At 23.3% G+C, this 22514-nt stretch overlaps 1 protein-coding gene across 1 annotated transcript; it reads left to right on the top strand.

The window, feature by feature from the left end:
* Nucleotides 1–2306: 2306 nt before the first annotated feature.
* Nucleotides 2307–2591, top strand: B0T23DRAFT_328183 (uncharacterized protein; the record flags this gene model as incomplete). Its single annotated transcript, XM_062835667.1, has 2 exons — nucleotides 2307–2399; nucleotides 2478–2591. Coding segments are annotated over 2 exons (207 nt in total), but the record flags the coding sequence as incomplete, so codon positions are not given.
* Nucleotides 2592–22514: the final 19923 nt, after the last annotated feature.

Raw genomic sequence — 22514 nt, 5'->3', positions numbered from 1 at the left:
ATAAAGGTAATTCTAAATTTTAGAATAAATAATTAGCCTAGCCTTATTGTAAGATTTAGTACTATTAATTAAGGGAGGCTTTTGATTGGTCGGATTTGGGTGTAAAATAGTAAAAGCTAAAGACCCTTATAATGACCTTCTGAAAGGGGTATTATAAGGGTTTTAGAGTTTTTGTCTTATTTTTTTTTTTTTTTTTTTTTTTCTATAATTGGGCCTCGGGGAAGGGGGGGGGGGGGTTCCGGATAAGGGTATTTATACTTTCACTTCCGTACGAGATTCTTCGTATAATGGAAAAAAAGCTACTATTTGGAATTGAATTAGCGATTTTAAGAAAGAAATGTATCGATGAGAATTATTAAGCTACTAGCCTAATTAATTGGATATTCGTTTTAATTCTTCTCGCTACCGTAGTAGAAAAATCTATTTCTAAATATATATTATAGTTATTGGATAATAACTATAATTAATATTTAAAAAACAATATATATTTTTTATAGGGGGTAAGCACTATAATATAGTAATTTCAAATCGGGTCCGAATTTCGAAATTTCTTAAAATCTCAAAATCCTACCTTCCTTCCTCCACCCCCACCCCCCCCCCCCCCCCCCCCCCCCCCCCCCCGGCGCCCCAAGACCTTTATAAACAGAAAGAACTAGCCTTTTTTTTAGAAATAATAAATTAGCTTAGTAGTTAAGTAGTTAATAAAGTAATTCTTTATTTTTATTTTTACTTATAACCTTTATTCAATTCCCGTTCGTAACTAATTTTTTATAAAGTTACGTCTATTCCGGAAGCCGGAAGTCCTTCCAAATTTAAATACTAGCTTTCACCTTAGTATTAATTCCCTATAAAAAGTCTAGGCTACTATTAAAGACTACTAGAATATAGAAGGTTATACCCTATACTTTTAACTTCTAGGGGCTTATAAAACAATTAATATTTAATAAACAATTAATATTTAAAAAATAATTCTTATTTTCTTTATACGTATTGTTTACTAGCTAATATTTATTTAAAGCCCGGGTTTTCCGCTTTAATATATAAAGAGATAAAAAAAAAAAAAAAAAAAAAAAAAAAAAATATTTAAAGAAATACTAAATATTAGAATATTTCAATAATTATTTATAACGTACTTTCAACTAACTAATTAAAGGTCTCCCTCAATTAATAGTACTAAATCTTATAATAAAAATAGTTAAATTACAAATATTAAACCCCCCAACAAAGCTTAATACATTAGTAATTTTCCCGCTATAGTATAAACACACCGAATATATCTATTCGGACACCTACTAATATACTTTTCATATATATATTAAATACCCCCTACAATACCTAGCTACCTACGTAATATCTACTCACCCGACCTCTAATATTAAAATACGGTAATTAAATCCCTAATCCTCGGAGAAATTACTGCTAAAAACGAAATAACTAAATAGGCAGTACTCCCTACTAATAGAGGTACCTCTTTACAATATTCGATATAAATAACCTAGAAGGTAATTAAATTTACACCCTCGCAAATTAGATTTTTATAATACTCTTACCGGCGCTAATAATACTTTAATTAAAATAATCTACTATTATATTATAAATCAAATTTTAAAAAACCGCGTTTCGTTTTAATATTATTATAATAATACGCCACCACTATATACGACCCATCCAATAAAGGGCAAAATCACTATTAAAATATTTCTGGAAGTAGTTTTACTAATGTACCTTCCTCCCTATACTCCGTTTAAATAAAATTAAAACTAGGAGTGCGAAGATATAAATAAAGAGGAGAAGGATAGCGAAATAATAGAAAATAGCGGGGAAAACTATTAAAACGTCCTTTATAAAATAGTTACTATAAATCTAAAATTAACAATCTCCTTTCTATATAGTGCTAATTCGTATACTAAATTTATAAGATTTTTAATTAATTTACTTACCTTCGCTAAATTAAAATTTAAATATTAAATTTTAAAAAGGAACCTAAAATCTATAATTTAATCGCTCGTATTTACCTAGTACTTCTATTTATTAATTTATTTAATATTAATACAATTTCTCCTACCTATTTAATATTTAGAAAAATTTAAACCAGTTTTAAACCTATAATTTACCGTCCCCTATAATTAAAATTTTAACCGAATATAATACTAACCTTCAATTTACTTTTCCTTATATAAAGAAAAATATTAATAATACTATCCCCTTCTAATAATTCCTATTACTTTAAAATATTTAGTAACTAACTTCCCTGCCCCTAGCAATAAAGTACAATAATTAGAACTTCCGAAATACCCTAAACCTTTAATAAGGAAATAATTAAAATTAAGGCTATTACCGACCGAATCTTTATAAATTTTCGCAATAAAATAATTAGAATCCCTACAATTATAGTTAGGGTTAGGGCTATTACCGACCGAATCCTCGCAAACTTTCGTAACTAAATAGCTAAAATCCCCGCAATTAGGAATTAATAGAATACAACGACCTTTCTTAATAATTTAATTAAAATTATAAACGCCTCCTTAAATATAATTAAAATTACCGCTAGTAATAAGCCTATTCCTAAACCTATAAGAACCGTTCGTTAAGCTATTAATAGAAATTATTTAAATTATTTAAATAAATTTATTAGGTTTCTCTAAAATTACAATCCTCTTAAAGTATTCAACCCTACGCCCCCTTATATAATATTACTATCCGGGGGTAAAATTATAATAGGGATAGTATTATTTAAGCCTAAATATACCCCTTTATATATTCTATTTAAGTAGGGTTAAAAGAGGAAGTAGGAGGGGGAAACCTATTATAAGGAAGAGGATACCGGTAATATCGAGGAGGAAGGTCGCGGCGGCTTCGATAAATTATACGCCCCCTTTACTTAAAATAACAATTCTATAACAAAATACTAACCGTTATAACTTTACGGTTAAAGATAATAGTAATATAAACGAGGAGGAGGAAACCTATTAGGAGGGAAACGATTAGAATAAGAATAATTCCAATTAGAAATATATAAATTTAGAATATTAAAAACGAATTATAATTAAATATATATTTAATAACCGTAATAATTGTAAATATAAGCCTTAAATTTAATTCCTAGAAATTAATAGTTATTAACGAACTATATAATTCTAATTAAAATAGGTAAGGAATCCGATTATTAAAGTACGAATAAATTATTATATTCCTAATAATATCTCTATTTATTATATATACCCGACCGCTATTAAGAACTTTTTCGAATAGCCCTAGTTAAATTAATCTACGAAGGTTATAAATTAAACGGAGGAGGAATAGAGTTTATTAAAGGTTAGAATTAAAGTTGGATATACCTATTATAGCGGGAAAACCGGGCGGTTATTTAGGCTAATTAACATTATTTAAATTAGATACTCAATTTAGGCTTATTGAATAGAGATCCTAATTAGTTGGGGGTAATAGTTCCTTCCGAAACCTTCAAAGGTTTTTTTTTTTTTTTTTTTTTTTTTTTTTTTTTTTTTTCTTCCTAATAGCGGTTACTCTTTCTTAGGGTTCCAAATACCTATAGAAACTAATACAGCGAACTCTTTTATTATTTAATTAAGCTAGTAGTTTAATAATTCTTATATTTACTTTCTTATAACTATTAATTCAATCCTATTAGTAATTACCTTTTTTTAATCGTACGAAAAATTTCATATTCTCTTTAGGAATACCTTTATTTAAATTTCGAAATCGAAGTCCTTAACCTATAAATACCTAAATAATTACCTTTAGTAAGGGAAATTACCCTCCTACTATAATCTAGTAAGAATAGCGGTTATTATAGTTATTTTTAATTTTTACCCCCTATAAACCTATTTTAATTAATTAAAAATTCTTATTTTTTATTTAAGCTAAACCTTTCATTTAGCCTAATTTACTAAATAAGTTTAATTTTCTATTCTAGGCTAAATACCCCCTTCTAAATTAGAAACCCTCTTTATATTCCCGCTATAATAGTATTCTCTAATTAGGAATTGATTTTCGACCTATATAAAGGTAACCCCGACCTTTTCTTTTTATAATTATATCAGATTTTGGGGAGGGAAATACTTATAAAATATAAGGTATTTATATAGTACTTAAATATTTTATAATCTAGTAATAAAGTTATTATAATAATTAGGAGAAATTCGTATTTTAAATTGCTAAGCAACTTCTTTACCTACTTCCGCCACTATAAGGTTCTATTCCGAATAAATTCCTTATTATAACTCCTTACTATATTAAGAATCTACGTCCTTCGATATTAAATATTAAGTCGAAAAACAAATATAAAAATTATATTAAATTAGACTAAAATTTCCAATATTTATTTAACATCCAATATTAAATACCCTATAAATAAGAAAAAAAATAGGTTATCCTCTAAGTACCTTACCTTCCAAATTCTTAACAGTTAAAAATCTCTAGAAGATTACCTTTAAGGGGATCTTCTAAATTTTTTTTCTTTAAAGTTAGTAATATAGGGGAGAGAATTCAATTACCTATTCAATTAACTATTTAAATTTATAACTCTATAATTATCATTAATATTAACCTTTTTAAAGGGTTACCTATTTAGTTCAACCTTTAGTCTTTTTTTTTTTTTTTTTATAAAGCGCCTCTCGGTCTCCCTAAACTTTAACCCTGCCCAGGGGAACTATATTTCATTCATATATTTAATCAATTCGATTTCAATATTGGACTATAATATAAAAATATAATAAACTATTAAATCCTATTCGAATAGGATTAAGGTTTAAACGATATAGGATATAATTTATTATAAAAAAATAATATTCGAAAAAGTAGAGGAATATTAGTAATTAATTTTTAAAATCCTTTAGAAGGGGTTTATTAACGTGAATTTTTAATTTATAGGATATATTAATTCAGATTCTATATAAATTACTAGAAATTCAATATTCAATTAGAGAAATATAAATAACCTTTACTATTTCTTAATAAATAAAATAAGAATATATATTAAATAAATAAATTTATTCGATAAAATGAATATTAAATAGGCATTCTACCGAATTGGAATATATTTAAAGTATAAGGATTTAACGATTTGTAGGCAGAGTTAGGAATTAGTATAATATTAATTAGTAGTACTAAAATACTAAACTTTAATATTAATACTAGACTAATATTAAACTTTAGTATATTAAAAATACTAATTTTTAAAAATTAATATTTAGGAACTATTTAAACTGTGTATATATTATATAATAATAAATAAATAAGAAAATAGTATCTTTACCTTATACGAATTCTTATTAATTTAATTATAGAATTTGGGTTTTAAATTATTAAAAAAGATAAGATAATTAATTAAAGAAAAATAGTAATAACTTTATTAGAATAAATATATAATCTATAAATTTTATTATTATAATTTATAATTAAAATATATATTAAATCTTTTATTTTAAATATTACTAGAATACTAATTAGTTCTACTCTAGTATTAAAAGTATTAGAGTTTTACTAATTTATTATAGGGCTAGCGCCCGGGTTATAGACTCTAATCTCTAAAACTAGAACTATTATTAATTATAATAGCATAAAGCGCGCAGCCCCGATAAAAACCTTTACGCTAGTAGATCCGTATTTTAAATAGATTTTTCTTCCTTTATAAAACCTTAATTAAACTATACAATTAATACCTATATAAATTATACTATTTCCGTTATATTAGGTTTTATTATTCTAATAGAACTAATAAATTAAAATATATTGCTACTATAATAGTAAGGATAGTAGTACGCTATATCGAACGCAAAAAAAGAAGTACAATAGGCTAAAGCCTAATAAATAAAAAAAAGAAAAATAATTTTATTAAAAGTATTTTTATAAGTATAGTATTCGCTAACGCTATTAAAACTACCATTAATATTTCGCTTACAACCTAAAGAGTATAGAGTAACCCCTAAATGCTAATTTAAATAATTATTTATATAATTACTATTACCCCTAATATCGCAATTAGTACTACTTAAGAAACCGCCCTTATTGCTACTCCTAATACTAAACGTAAGAATATCCAATAATTGAAATAGGACAGATCTACTTCGACCTTCTCCCTATTCCTAATATAACTATACTTTATATATAAAGAAAAGAGAGTAATTAGAATAATCTTTAATAATAAATTAGAATAATTAATATTATTTAATATACTCCCTAGCAATAAAATAATTAAAGTAGAGGCTTTTTAATACTATAGTTATACTAATAATTCTTACTATCCTATTAATTATTTTAATTATTTAGAATTAATTTTCGGTAATAAAAATGAGAAGTAATTTATATTAATTCGCTTACGAATTATTTACTAACCTAAGAATTAAAGTTTTATTAATTTCTTTCCGGTTTTTAAGGAGAACCTTATGAAAATAGAAGGTTTAATATAGGAGGACGAATTCCAATTCGCCTAATTATATACTTCTATATCTAATGCTATATATAGTTAATTAATTTCAATTTATATACTTAAAATTTATAATTAATATATAGAAGACTTAAAAGATATTACTTAAAGGTTTAAAGCGAACCGAACCTTCTGTAAATTTAATAAAAGTAATAGGGGGGCCGCTAAATACTATTAAAAGTCTTTCCTTAAATAAGAATAAACTATAGACCTACCTTTTAAAAATACTAATAGTAATATATTTATAATAATAAATATTATTAAAATTAAGAGTAAAATTATAATAAGAATACTAAGTATATTAAATAAATTTTATAAGAGGAATGTAATAAGCGGCGTTTAATTAAACTTTATTTATATTATAGAATTTATAGGTATATAATTAATAATTATAAATATAAATTAGTTTAACGTTCTAATAGAATTAGTATTAGAGTTATTAAATTTTAAATTGACCTATTATTAAAAGATATTAAAGATTCTTCTTCGAAGGGGTTAGAAAAAGAATAGTTCTTATATAAAGTTGGGTATAAGAGTAGATAGGAATATTAAATAAAGAAGTAAGAGCTTCGAACTTCCTAAGTCCTATAGAAATAAATGTTACTAAAATCCCTATTACTATTAATAATAAAAATTAATTCTATACCCTCGATAATAAAGGTTATTAGTCCTATATTATAATTAATAAAAGAATAATTAAGAAATTAAAGATTTTAATAATCCCAATTCCCCGGAGATAAATTAAAGGCGCTTCTATTAAAATAGAAGGTATAGAAATTAAAAGTATCGTTTATTTTAAATTAAATATTTATAACTATAAATTAATTATTTATATTTATATAATCCTTAAACTAGAATTCCTTATAATATTAGGAAAATTATAATTAATTAAGATAAAAGCCTATTTAATCTTATATAAATATAAACTCTAATATAAAGTAGCCGGATATTAAATTTTATATTGAAAAATACGTTCGAAGGGTCTTCCCTTTACGCTATAGCGATTAAAGAAATTATTTACTATTTAATTATTATTTTTATAATTATTTTAAATTGGATTAAGAAAGAAAATAGTAGAGAAGTAATGGAAGTAGTAATATTTATTATTAATTTACGAAATATAGAAAAAACTTTTAAACTTAAAATTGATTTTATTAATAAGGAATTAAAAAAGAGGATTGCTATTAATATATATAATTTATTCTACGTATAGAAATAATTAGAGGTTAATAAAATAAATTTATATTGCTTTAGTACCGATTATAAAATAGAAATAAAGAAAGATAAGTATAGTAAAGAGATACTACTCTCCTATAAATTACTTTATAGTATATTAAGAAATAAATTCTTAATATTAAAAAAAACGCTTTAAAACTTTTATAATAAAGGGTTTATTCGTACGAATAACTCTTCGATTATAATATTAATCCTTTTTATTTAGAAATTAAATAGGGGGTTATAGTTCTATTATAATTATTAAACTTTAAACGCTATTACGAAAATTAATTATTACCCGCTACCCTTAATTTAAGAAAGCTTTTATATTATAATTAAAGTAAAATAATTTATTAATTTAGATATAGTATATGTATTTTATAGAATTTGTATAATTAAAGGAGAAAATAGGAAGATGGCCTTCTATATATAATATAGCCTTTTTAAATAGTTTATAATATTTTTTAGGTTATTAAAAGTTCTAACGACCTTCCAACGGTATATTAATAATATCCTTAGTAACTACTTCGATAATTTCGTTTTAATTTATATAGATAATATATTAATCTTTTTATTTAAATTAAAGAAAGATTATTTAGAGAAAATCCGTAAGGTAGTAGAACGGCTAATAGTAATTAAATCTTATTTAAATTTTAAAAAATATAAATTCGTTATTAAAAGTATAAAATATTTTAGTTTTATAGTTATTGTAAATATAATTATTTAAACGGACCCCGAAAAGATTAAAGCGATTATAAATTGGGAAGCTTTAATATTTTAGAAAAGAGTAAGGAATGTTTTAGACTTTACGAACTATTATTATATAATTATTAAAGACTTTTTGTTATAGGGTATTATAATTATTTATATAGTATATACTTCGGATTCTACTTTATAAGTAGAATTATATTTATTTTTTATTAAATAGTTTAGTATTATTAGGATATATATATTCTTACCCTATTATATTTCTCTATAGTAGTAGAATTATTAATAGTATTTATAGGGAAGGGGGTCCCTTTTAAATAAATTATTAAATATAATACTATATTCTAATAATTAAAGAAATTATTTATTAAAGCCCCTATTCTTATATAATAGGATCCCGATTTATTTATATTTTTAGGAGCGGACTATAGCGGTTATAAAAAAGACTGCGGTAGTATACTACTTTTAAAAATTTATACTAGTTAAATATAATTACCTTATTTATAATAAGGAAATATTAATAATTATTCGGAATTTGAAGGAGTAGTTAATAGAAATTAAGAGTTATAAGAAGTTTGTTATTATAATTAATTATTAGAACTTTAAATACTTTATAAAGAAGTAAAAATTAATTAAATACTAAATATATTAGGCTAAATTCTTTTCGAAATTCAATTTCGAGATTTAATATTATTTAAATAAATTTATTATAGTATTTAATACCCTATTTTAGTAGGATTAAAATAAATTTAACGAAAGGGATACGGAAGCGAAGGAAATGTAATTAATTTTTTAGGAGGTTTTTTAGAATTATATTTGTATAGTAGCCTCCTTTGTAATTGTAGGGGAGGGTATAAAAGTATTTAAAAATTCGGATTTATAGTAATTTTATAAGAAGGTAGCGTAATAAAATATAATTTATTAGAATATTTTTTAAATAATTACTAATAGCGATTGAACCCTACCTATTGTAATTTAAGGTCTAAAAATATAATTAAACGAATTTTAATTAATAATTTAAGGAAATTATATTATTAAAGTTATATTTAAATCCCCGGTACCCTAATTATTATTAAAGTAACTGCCTTTTATATATTACTAAAGGATTTAGAAATAAATGTCCTACGTATATACTTTATTTAAAAAATATATAATTTAATTACTTTTAGTTATTTAAAGAAAGAAGGTATAATTTATATTATTAATAGAAATTTCTACTAACTATTAATAGGTATTTATATTCGTTGGTTTATAATTAATTATAATATTTATTAAATAGTAAAATATTAGAAAAATTAAAAGAAAGGGCTGCTTAGACCGCTACTAATCCTAAATTAATTATTTAGAAATATTTAAATAGATTCTATTAGTAATTACTACCCTTAAAAAGTTAGATAAACCTTTTAGTTATTTAAGACCGGCTTAGTAAAATAATAATTTTAGAGCCTATACCTACTATAGAAATAAGAGCAATCGTTAAAATATTCTTATAATACTTTATATACTATTATAATTAGCCTTAATCTATTATTAATAATAGAAGTTTTAATTAGATTAATAATTTGTAAAATTATTTCTATAATTTCCTTAAAGTAGAATAATAATTAAATATAATATTTTACCCCTAAATTAATAGCGGGCTAAAACGGATAAATTAAAAAGTATAAATATTTTTAAGAATTTTTATAAATTATATGTAGAATAATTAGGATTATTAGTACCCTACTATACAATTAATAATTAATAATAAAATAAGCGTTACAATTAGAATATTTTCATTCTTCGCTACTTATAACTATTATTTACAATCCCCTATAGTAATTACTACCTACCTTATAAGAATCGAATTTATAAACCTATAGAAGAAAATTAAAGGCTATGTTATATAATTATAATAAATTATAGATTTTTACTAAATAATAATAGTAATTTTAATATAAGATTAGGAATGTTTTACGAATTATTAAAATACTTATTTCTTTAATATTTTAAAGATTCCGTAAGGAAGAAATAAGTATTTCTATTTGAAGTGGTCTAATATTATTAATTGCGGAGCCGGGGGCCTACTTTCTACTCGATTAAGAAATTCTAAGAGTTTAGTAAAATTCGAGGCCCGTATATTCAATTAAAAAACTGTTTTCCGATATTGCAATAGGAATTGCTCTTCAATTAATATATATATTAAGTTGGGATTAATTATAAAAGTTTCGTAGCTTTTTTCTAATCATTTTAATATTTTTTATAAATCTTCTTAATAAATAGTCTTTAAAAAAATTAAAAAGCAAGAAATCGTTACTACCTATATATAAAAAAGAAAAAAAGGCTTAATTATTAATTAAATAAGTAATTTAACGGGCTTAATAATTCAATTTTAGTAGTTTACTTACTTAAATTATAAGTTCGATCCTATTTGTAGGTTAAAGTTTTATTTTAAAAAAATAGAATCTATAATATCGATGTAAATTAGTAGTATAGGAATTAAATAAAATAATAAAATAAGATATATTACTAGGTGAAAAAATTGAAAATGTAGTAGAAAGAAAAAAAGGAAAAAAAATAATAAAAAAAACGGAATAAGTAAAAAAGAAAAAAAAAACAAGAGAAAAAATAAAAAATAATTGAAGATAAAAAATGTAAATAAATAAATAAAGATAAGCTGGAATGGTAGAATTTCAAAAGGGAAAAAAAGTAAGAAAAAGAAATAGTATTTTATTAAAAGAAGTTATTAAAAAAAAAGTTTTATAGGTAAGAAGAAAATTTTAATAAAAAAAAATTTGTAAAACTAAAATATTTAAGGAATATTTATAAAGAAGTTATTTTCCTTGATTAATTTTAGTTTTTTTTCTAATATAAAAATATTAAATATAGAAAAAATATAATACTTTTACAAAATTAAATTTCCTCTTTCCCTCTTTTATTTTACTAAGAAGAATAATTAAAGTAGAATTTTTATTATTCGACTATTTATTTAAAAAGTTAATTTTAGTAAAAGAAATTATAATTAAAAAGTATTAAAATAGACCTTATTAAATAATAAAGAAGTAATCTTAAGCGTTTTACTATTTTCGTTGAGTATATAAAGCTCTGCTTAAGGAAAGATTATATTAAAAAATAATTGGCCGAAGTATTTAAAGAGGGAAATAAAGTTTAATTGAATTTTAAAAACTTTTAAACTGAACGTCCTAAATAGAAATTAAACTACGTATATACTAAATATATTATATTAAGAATTTTTAACTTATATATAATAGAATTTATTAACCTTACTACAAAAGTCTTTGAAAATTCTATATAGATCTCCTATAACGTATTGGAAAAAATCCCTTACTAAGATAAATTATTATTAACCCCCAATTTTTAATTATTATAATCGATAATAAGAAAAAATACTTTATAAAAGAGATTTTATATTATTAAATAAAGAAAGAACGTAGAAAAACGTTAATAAAATAGGTAGGATAGGTAAAATAAATTTAGGGACCCTTATAATTAAAAACTAATATAGTAGTATTAAACTGCTTTAAAGTTAAATATAATTTAATTATTATTAATAATGGACTAGTAGAATATTTTATTATAGAATATAAAAAATTATAGTATTAGTTATAAAAAAAGAGGAGAGGAGCGATATTAATATTAAACTTTTCTATTTTTTTCAAATTTTATACCTATAATTATTTTTTAACTCTAATATATTTATCCTAATTTAAAGAACTATTATACTTTTTTAAATTACCTACAATTGGTAGGGAGGAAGCGCCGTTAACGGAAGGGAGGGGGGTAAGGAGGATGCTGTTTTTATATAATAAAAGTATTTATAATTAAAGAGAAAAAAAAGGGGAGAAAAATTAATAATAATATTTTAAAATAGGAAAAGAAATAAAAAGGAAGGGGTAAGAGTAATATACTAATCGATAAATACTTTCTTATAGAATTTAGTAATATTTCTCTAAATATTTATATAGTAATTAAAATTATCCTTAACTACTACTTTAATTATACTACCTACCACTCCCTTCTAAATAACGAACGTATATAAAATTAAGGGTAATACCTAATTATATTATTTATTATTATTATAATAATTGGCGTATATAGTATAATTAAATATCGTAAAATAAACCCGCTCTATATTTAAATATATAATATAAGGGATAATAAATTTCTTATAATTAAACTATAATAAAAGGGTAAATAATAGATTAATAACGGAGTAGAAACCTATTATAGGGTGGTAATTATAGTATTTACTTATATAGTATATATTACTAATTCTACTTTACAAATAGAATATAATCTATCTTTTAGCTTTGGCGACCTTGGTATATATACCCTTAGCCTATTATAAGACTTTAAGGAAATAATATAAAAAAAAAAAAAAAAAAAAAAAAAAAAAACTTATATTATACTAATACTTTTTTATAAAGTATAAATTAGAGAAGTGGAAAGTAATAACGTAAGGAGGGGGGCGTATTAGGGTTTAAGGAGGGGGTATTAAGGGGGCCAGCGCTAGTAGGGAAAAGTAATAGGAGGGAGGGTTAGGGAGTAAAATATTAGGGCGAATAAAGGGGAGGTTAGTAAATAAAGCGTTAGAAAGGGCGGTAATAGGGGTTAACGAACTACTATTAGTAGAGTAAGGAGTTTGGAGGCTAGAGCCTAGGGTTATAGCCGTAATAATAGAAGGGGATAATTATTATAAGGCTAGTTTATAACTATTATTTAGTCGCGGTATTATTATGGTTATAATTGCCGGTTAATATATACTTTCTAATTAGTTAAACTATTTAATTTTACTACTATTATAATAGCTATTAGGTTAATACGCGTTCTTTAATTGGTTATACGCTCCCGGAGGCTCCGGTTACGTATATTAAAGATACGACTTATCTTCGCCTATATAGGATAAACTGCTATATATAGATTCTATAGTTTCCCTTCTTCCTTATATAATTATATAAATTATATTTTACCCTATACGTTTAATATTACCTTGCCCTATAATAATAATATATAGTAGGGTATATTATAATTAAACTAGACTATTTACGGTAGTAGTTGTTAAGATTGCTAAAATTACTCCTGTAGTCTATATTCTTATTTATACCCTTTAATTAAGTATATTCTTATTGTCTTTCCCTATTAGTTATATCCCCTTCTAGGACCTACTTTATTCTTATATTTAATTATATAATTAAATATATACTTCCTCTTCTTCTCTTTTACTCCCTATAATTAATTATTTATTATATTCATTAAATTAATAGTACTAATTATTTACCTAGTTTATATATTATAATAGGGTATTTAAGAATATTAAGGGGGTTAGAAGTAATAGATAATTATAGGATAGAGAAGGGGATAATATTATTTACTTTAGGGGATTAAATTACTATTAAAAAAAAAAAAATAAGAAAAAAAAATTAATAAATTAAAGGGAGGGGGATTATATATATAAATTTAGAAAGCGTAGGTACTAAAACTACTACTTACTACCTATTACTACCTATTATTAATTAATATTTAGTATAATAATAATTATACTAAATAGAAAATATAAATATATTAATTAATAGTATAGGAAATAAATTTATAATTAAAATAGAAGTTGCAAATATATTAAAGGTTAATTATAATAGTAGATAAGAGAGAGGTAAGCGAGGGGTAAAGAAGGGGAAAGGAGGGGGGTAATATTATAGGGCTAGCGCTCGGGTTATAAACTTTAATTTCTAAAATTAGAACTATCGTTAGCTATAGTAGTGTAAAGCGCGCAACCCTAATAAAAACTTCTACACCGGTGGATCCGCATTTCAAATAGATCTTTTTTCCTTTATAGAACCTTAATTAAACTATATAACTAGTATTCGTATTAACTGTACTATCCCCATTACAAATTAGTATTTTAGTAGTACTTATTAGTAATTTAATATAATAGACTAATTATTTTAATAATATTAATAGTAGTTTTAATAATAGAAAGAGTATTAATAGTACAATATAAAAATATTCTAGGGATTTTAATATTTTTCAAACTATTATTTTTCATTCTAAAATTTAAATCTTTTAAAATTTCTATACTTTAATAAATTTGAAATTAGTATTCCAACCCTTATTAAAATCTTTTAACCTCGAATATATAAAATATAGTAAAATTATATATATTAATAATATATTCTTTTTATTAATTTTATAGTATAATATTCTCTTTCTTTTATTTAGTAACTTTACTTTATTTTACTAATTTAGTTTATAATTAACTAGTGTCACAGGTTCTAGTAAACTTAACTATAATATTAGCTATATAAACGTACATTAGAAGTTCTGTCTAGCGAATAGAACATTCTTCCATCTTTTGGTAGTTTAGCCTAGTTATAGTATTGCACGCCTTCTAGCGTTATAAAACTATAATTAGATATAGTAATTAGTATAGAAATAATAATATATACTATTTCTATAAACTGAAATATTAATTGAAAATATAAACAATTTGCAATTGATTTTTTAATATATATATATATATATATATATATTATTTGCAAACTTTTAACTTCTTTTCTCATTAAATTATTTATTAATATTCATTATTATACCTTTTTTACTTACTTCTTTACTTTTATCTTAATTTTAATTATAGTATTTAACTTTTTGAAAAATATCCCTCTACAAAAGTAGTTACTAAACTCTTATTACCTTAAATTACTTCAATTTATTTACCTTCTTATTTTATTTTATTCTTTCTCTTCTCTTTTCTAGTACGTTTTTCTTTCTCAACTTTAATATACTTCCTACTTTCTTTAATTTCTTTTACCTTTTCTCTTACATTCCTTATTATATTCTTTTAATATATGCTTATATTTATTAAAATTTTACTATTAAATATTTTTGTATTTTATTATATTTAGTTAGTATATATATTCTCTAATAAAATAATATATATATATATATATAAGTATCTAATATATTAAATTAGTATTCCTAATATTGTATTAATATTCTTGATACTAATTTAGTATTTCTAGTATTAGACTAGTATTTTTAGTATTAGACTAGTATTTCTAATACTAAATTAGTATTTTTAGTACTAGTTTAGTATTCCTAGTACTAATTCTAGTACTTTTAGTATTGGATTAGTATTTCTAATACTAATTAGTATTTTATTTTTCGTAATAACTTTTTAGTTTTCTACAATTTTGAAAAACCGTTATTAGTACTAAAAAGAGCTTATTTTCTAGTATATTTTCTATACTAAAACCATTTTTTGAAAATACTAAAAATACTTTAGTAGTACTAAATACTAGAGTACTAATTAGTATTAATACTAGGTCTAGTACTAATACTAGACCTCTAGTACTAGTACTAGTTAAATATTAGATTAGAGTAGTACTAATTCCAATTTTGTTTGTAGGATTAGATATAGAGTATAGAAGTATAAAGTTTTACCCTTCGGGCTTTTTAGTAGCTTCTCTCTATTTTAAAGGTTTAGTAATTATATTCTAATTAATCATTTTAAATATTTTTTAAAGCGCTTATATTAATAATATTCTAATCTACTCCTAATATTAGACTCTTATACTTATATAGATTTTTAGTGGTGGAGGTTATAGACCTACCCCTCCCGGCAGGCAATTGCCTGCCGGCTTCGTGCCTCAAAGTTTGATAAAATAACGATTGCTATGGGATATATAAATCTCATTTCGAGGGAGTTATTCTCTTTTAGCTTTCTAGGAGGTATTACTTTTTAAAATATTATACTTTTATATTTACAGCTTCCGCATTAATTCTAACGTTATATAAGTATAATAAATATATTTTAAAAATATAAATTAGTCTATATAAAGTTAATTTATAAATTGATATTAAAATATAAATTTAGTTTGATAAAGATTAAGTTTTTAGGTTTTATTAATAAAATGGACGGTATATTCCTCAATTTAAAAAAGATAACGGCGGTTAAAAATTAGAAATAATTAATAATTATTAAAAGAATATAAGTATTTTTAAATTTCTATAATCTTTATTATAAGTTTATTAAGAATGTTAGTAGGATTGTCTACCCTTTTATAAACTTTGATTAAAAAGCTGTATTATTTTAATAGATGTAATATTATGTAAGAATATTTATTATATTAAAATATACTTTTTTATTATATTAGTTTGAAGTTACTTTAGTTATAATTGAAGAATTAAAGTAGAGATAGATATTTTGGATAGTATCTATATAAGGGTGATAGGGAAATTCCTAAATTTCTAAATATATTATATATTATAGTTTAAACTAGCTGTGACAGCCTAGATTAGTTAGGCTGCTATAGAGGCTTCCTTGCTGTGCCGTGCCTAGTCTAGGCATCTAGATTGCCGTGCCCGGGCCACGTCCGGGCTATGTAGTGGCCTGTATTTAGGCTCTCTTAGTATAGTATATTGTGTGTAGGCGGCTGGCTGGAAGCCTTCCTCCTTCTTATAATATCTTCCTTTATTTTATTTTATTTAATATTGTAAATTATTTTGCTTAGAGGAAAGTCTAAAGATTGGAAATTAATATATAGGCTAAGGATATTAAGGAACTTTAATATTTTACATAATCAGGTACTATTATAAGATTGATTATTACGATATAAGTTTGTTATTTTATACGAAAAGAACCGAATAGATATTGTTATTCCTTTCGAAGGGAAGAGAAAGATTACAACTTACTATAATACTAAAAATATTCCCTATAGACTTTACTTACCATCTCCCTATATACTATTAAATTCACTTTATTCCTAATTAGTAACCTTTAATAATATAAGAAATTAGAAAATTTAAGACGTTTATTATTAAATTACTATTTAAGAAAAAACATATTTTATAACCCTTAGAATAAAACCAACCTTAAAAAATAACGACCCTTCTAACGATGCCTAGCAACCCTAAGAAAATTTTTACATATTTTTACCCTAAAATTCCCGTACTAGAATATAGTATAAATATATTAATTATCTTATAATTTAGGATTCGATATATTAGATGAATCTAACCCTGGACCTTTAATATTCAACCCCCTTTCCCGCCGAAGATATTCAATTTAAAGCCCAATCTCACCCTTAAAGAATACCCTAATATTAAAGTAGGAAACCCTAGGTTATAATAAGCTTTATTTAGGAAATAATACTTATAAAGAAAATAGTAATTGTTTTTTAAATATTAATTATTTTTTAAATATTAATTGTCTCCTAAGCCCCTAGAAATTTAAAAAATATAGGGTATAACCTTCTATATTTTAGTGGCCTTCTATTGGTAGCCCTTCAAGAAGGCCGGTATTTAATTTTAGGGTATTGGAATAATTTTAAAAAGTTAGTTACGAATAGGAATCGAATAAAAGTTACGAATAAGAAAGAAAGTGAAGAATTATTTTATTAACCGCTTGGCTACTAAATTATTTAATTATTTTTAAAGGATAAGGCCGGTTCTTTCTATTAATAAAGGTCGAGAAGGGGGAGGGGGGGGGGGGGAGGAAGGAAAGTAAGACTTTGAAACTTTGAAACTTTAAGAAATTTCGAAATTCGGACCCGACCTAACTCTAAAACTAAGGACACTAACTATATTATAGCGCTTAACCCCTATAAAAATATATATTATTTTTTAAATATTAATTATAGTTATTATCTAATAATAATAACGTATATCTAGAACTAGATTTTCCTATTATAGTATGAAATTGTAATAGAAGAATATTAATTATTGTTTAAACCTCCCGACTACTATACTATCTAGTATTGAATTTATTAGTATAATAATAATTTAAATTATAAATACGCGTTAAAATTACTAAGCTTATAGAATACTCTTTAACCGTTTTATAATACTATATATAATTACTATAAATGCTATCCTTAAAGCTAAGTAAAAGAAGCGAACGATATTCGGTAAAAGGATTAATAATTAGAATCTGTTGAAATTAGTTAGAAGTATTATAAAATACTAATATATATTCCTTTTAGAATATTGTAATGTAGTAATTGTATTATAGGGAATTATTAGTATTTAGAGAAGAGATTAGTAAGGAATTAATCGGTGAGCGAGAATACGTATTTTTTACTAAAGATTTAAATAATTAGTGCTTTTAATTGTTTATTTTATTAAATTATATAGTAGGTATAGCGATTAAAAGGCTAACTACTTTTAGCGTTAACTTAAACCGAATTTAATACTATATTAAGGGAAATTATAATTTGTTTAACCTAATTTAGAAACTGTACCTTAGCCCTAAAACCGTTAAATACTTATAAGAAAGTTTCCTAATGGTTAGGGAATCCCTATAATAGGATAAAATATAATATTTAAAAAGGGTATTGTATAGTATAGATTCTTAAATAAGCGATAGTTAATATTATACCTTCTATCGGCGTATAAGTTCCTTAAATAGCGTCTATAGGTAAAGTTCTAGGGCTAATCTATTACTAGATTTGTAAATAGAAATATTTATAAGCTTTAGGATAATCGTTATATTAAATCTAATAAGAAATAGAATAAGGGTAAACTAAAGGAGAGATATTATTATACTATACCTAATGAATATTATTCCTATAAATATTTTAACGAATATTGATTAACCAATTAGTAATAACCGGAGGAAGAAGTTATACGGGATTTATATATTTTTAAAATTAGTTAGAATTGTAAGTAAATATTTTAATAATAAATATTTAAGGTGGAAGGAAGAAAGTTAATAGAAAAACGAGGAATTAATTAGAAAAGAAAGAAGGAAAAAGGAAAAAACGATTAAGGAAAGTGGTTTTTATACCTAGGGCAAATAATAGATTATTATCGACGCCTAATCTATTACTTACTATTCTAAGTAAAAATAGTTAATTAAAGAAAATTTACTGTACTAGGTAACTATTAAAATTACCGTAACTGTTAGAAAAAAAGAGATAAAAGATTACTAATACAAGCCAGGCGAGCAATAGCCTTAAAAAAATATTTACCTCTATTTTTAATAATTAAATAAATTAATTAGATAATTTATAAAATATTTATATAATACCCTTCCCCCCGCCTCTTTCCTTCTTTTCCCTTCTTCTCCTAATATAATAATATTAAAAAACTAAAACTTCTAAACATTTTCTTTTCTATTACAACAATCTTAATCTAATGTAACCTATATTCTTCATCCTTTTCCAAATTTAATTTAAATATCACCTAACCCTTCTTCCCTAATAAAAATAGATAAACACCTATTTAAAATATTATATTATTATTATATTTTTATAACCGTACTTCTTCTAATAATAATAAGGTTTAAGCTACCTAAGTAATAATAATATAAGTAGATCCGATAAAGTAATAATAACAACCCTAATAGTTTATCCTATTTACGGCCTTTAATTTCTAACGGCTATAATATAGTGTAAATTCTAATTACTTTAATAACGGGCAATTATACTATTGTTAAACTTTTAATTTAAATAGATTAAAGTAATTTTTATAATACGTTTAATTAGAATATTATTGATTGAATATTCGATTAAATATAAATATACGTTAAATTAATAAAACTATATTTAAACTTTATTAATAATATATTTAGGATTGTTGGGATCCTTTCCTAATTCATTAAAAATAATTAATAATTAGTTATATATTATAAGAATAACTAACTATATAGTTAGATTAAAATATAATAGTAATTCCCGTTATGAAATATACCTTAGCCCCTTCGAATCCGAGGTTAAAGAACGGATATATACTTCTAAACTATCCGAATAGTAGAATTAACTAGATTAGCATTTAACCTCGTATTACCTTATAAGGAACTAGATTCTAACGATCTATTCGGTAACTCTTCTATTTAACCTACAACCTAATTAGGTGGGCGCTTTCCTATTAAAGAATAAAAACAGGTTTTTATAATTAAAAAATTTATAGTACGCCTAATTAACTTTTATATAATATCGACAAATATACCTTTACCTATATAATAATTTAATTACCCTACTTTTGTAGGTAATAAAAAGGGGTAAAATAATCTTTATACTAAATAAGTATATTTAACTAATAGTAAAATTCTAAATATATAATTAATCCGATAATATTAATTACTTATAAAAGAAAAGAGGTTTTAGTAATCCTTATTTACCTTGAAAATAATTATTTCTCGGTAATTATCTTTAATTAATTAGTAGGTTAATAGGACTATTATAATTCTAATTTTAAAGGTTCTATACTACGGAATATAAAGATAGCCTTAGTCTTGTTGTTTTAAAGATTTAATATTTGGGGGCGTTAAAGTCTGACTTAGGTATTTTTATTCGTTAAATCGACTTTATTACCTAAGAGTCCGATTGAATTTGTAGATTAATGGTGGTAGAAGTTATAAGAATGAGATTGGTAGAATATAATCTAAACTTTTAAATAGTTGAACTAAAGATTTGGAAATAGAGTATAGTATAGAAGGAATATACGGTATTTAATTAGAAATAGAAAAAGAACGTTATAGTACAATAATACTAGAGAATAATCTATAATGCCTTACGGATAAAGTAATAGCACCCTAACGGCCCACCTCGCAAGCCTAAGTATAAGGCATTATATATAGTCGACTATAGATTAAACAATTTCCTATTCTAATAAAGTAAATATATATACAGCACTAAAAATAAGCTTTAATATTTTGTATAGCTAAAGAATTATATTATTTAGATTAAAGATTAGCGCTTATAAGGATTAGGAAGCATAGAGGTCTTTTTTCGGCACTAACTATATAATAGCCCTAATACCCTTATCGACCTTCTTCTATTCTAATATATATTTATAAGACTTATTAAGGGAAGTAGTAAGAAAAGTTCCTCGTTTTCTAACTCTTTATCGTTTAATTCTTCCTCTCCTATTTCTATAATAGAATAAAGAGAGGTTAGAAGATTAACCTTTTCCTTTAGTAATATTTATTTACTTCTACTTATAGATTCTTTTCGATATTTAATTCTAATTCTATTTCGATAAATTATAATTCGTTCGTAAAACTCTAGGATAATAAATTAGCCGTCTTCTACTTTAGTTTCGTCTCGTTTAATAATATTATTACTCTTAAATTTTTAATTAATTAGGAAGCGAAACGCCTCTATTTAATTGACTATCGATAATTAAATACAATGTAGTTTAACGCCAACTATATTTAACCTTTTAGGGGAATTAATACTCTTTTTCTTAATATTCCAATAAATTGGATATAATTACGAACTCCTCTACTACCTAGGAATATAAGAACTTTCGAATTATTATTAGAAAATAGAGCTCTATTAGTTCTAAGAAGTATAAGCCTATTAAACGGCCTAGGATTACTTATAAATTTAGTATAAACGTTTACTTAGGTAAGGAGGATTAATTAATTTCTAATCCCTTTAGATTTTAAAAAAACTTTAAACCCGTCTATTCCCTTTAATTCCTCTTAGTATAAATGTATACTATCGACCCCTATACTTATCTCGTACTAAGGATTATCCCTAATAACCGGATTTAAGAATTTTTATTTAGTAAGAGAGATTCTTATTATAGGTTAAAGCTTAGTACCTAATTAATTAGCAATAGATATACTACTTAATTTTAATTCCTATAAATTCATAATAAACTCTTTAGTCTATCCTATTCGCTATATAGAGCGTAATTTGGACAACCTTCCTAGATATAATCCTAATAATCCTACTTAAATTCTAATAGAATTTAAAGAAAGGTTTGATCCGGATTTTTATTTAAAACTATAAGGACTTTTAACGCTTATTAGAATAACCTAGGATAATATTATTAAGGAGATAAATAATTATCTCTTTATTAATAGTATTAAGGAAAAAAATTTAATTTATAAAGGTAAGAGGGGATATAGGGGAAATAGAAATAATAGGGGAAAACGTTAATTATATATGTATATATATATATTAATAAATCTGCTTAGGAGACTTATTATAGATTTAAAGGGAAGATTTAATTTGGGGTAGTATACGGGAATATATACGTTAGTTTTTATAGTAATTTTTTTTCGAATTTTTAATAAGGAATATTAGATTAGAAAATATACTTTCTAAATTGAATAAATTTGAATAATTAATATTAATAGAAAATAAAGAATAAAGGATTAATTAAATAAAATAATGGATCGGAAAAGGTAGAAAAATAG

This window comes from Neurospora hispaniola, assembly GCF_033458365.1.
Source record: "Neurospora hispaniola strain FGSC 10403 chromosome Unknown B0T23scaffold_15, whole genome shotgun sequence".
Taxonomy (NCBI): Eukaryota; Fungi; Ascomycota; class Sordariomycetes; order Sordariales; family Sordariaceae; genus Neurospora; species Neurospora hispaniola.
This window is presented reverse-complemented; position numbering and strand designations above follow the sequence as displayed.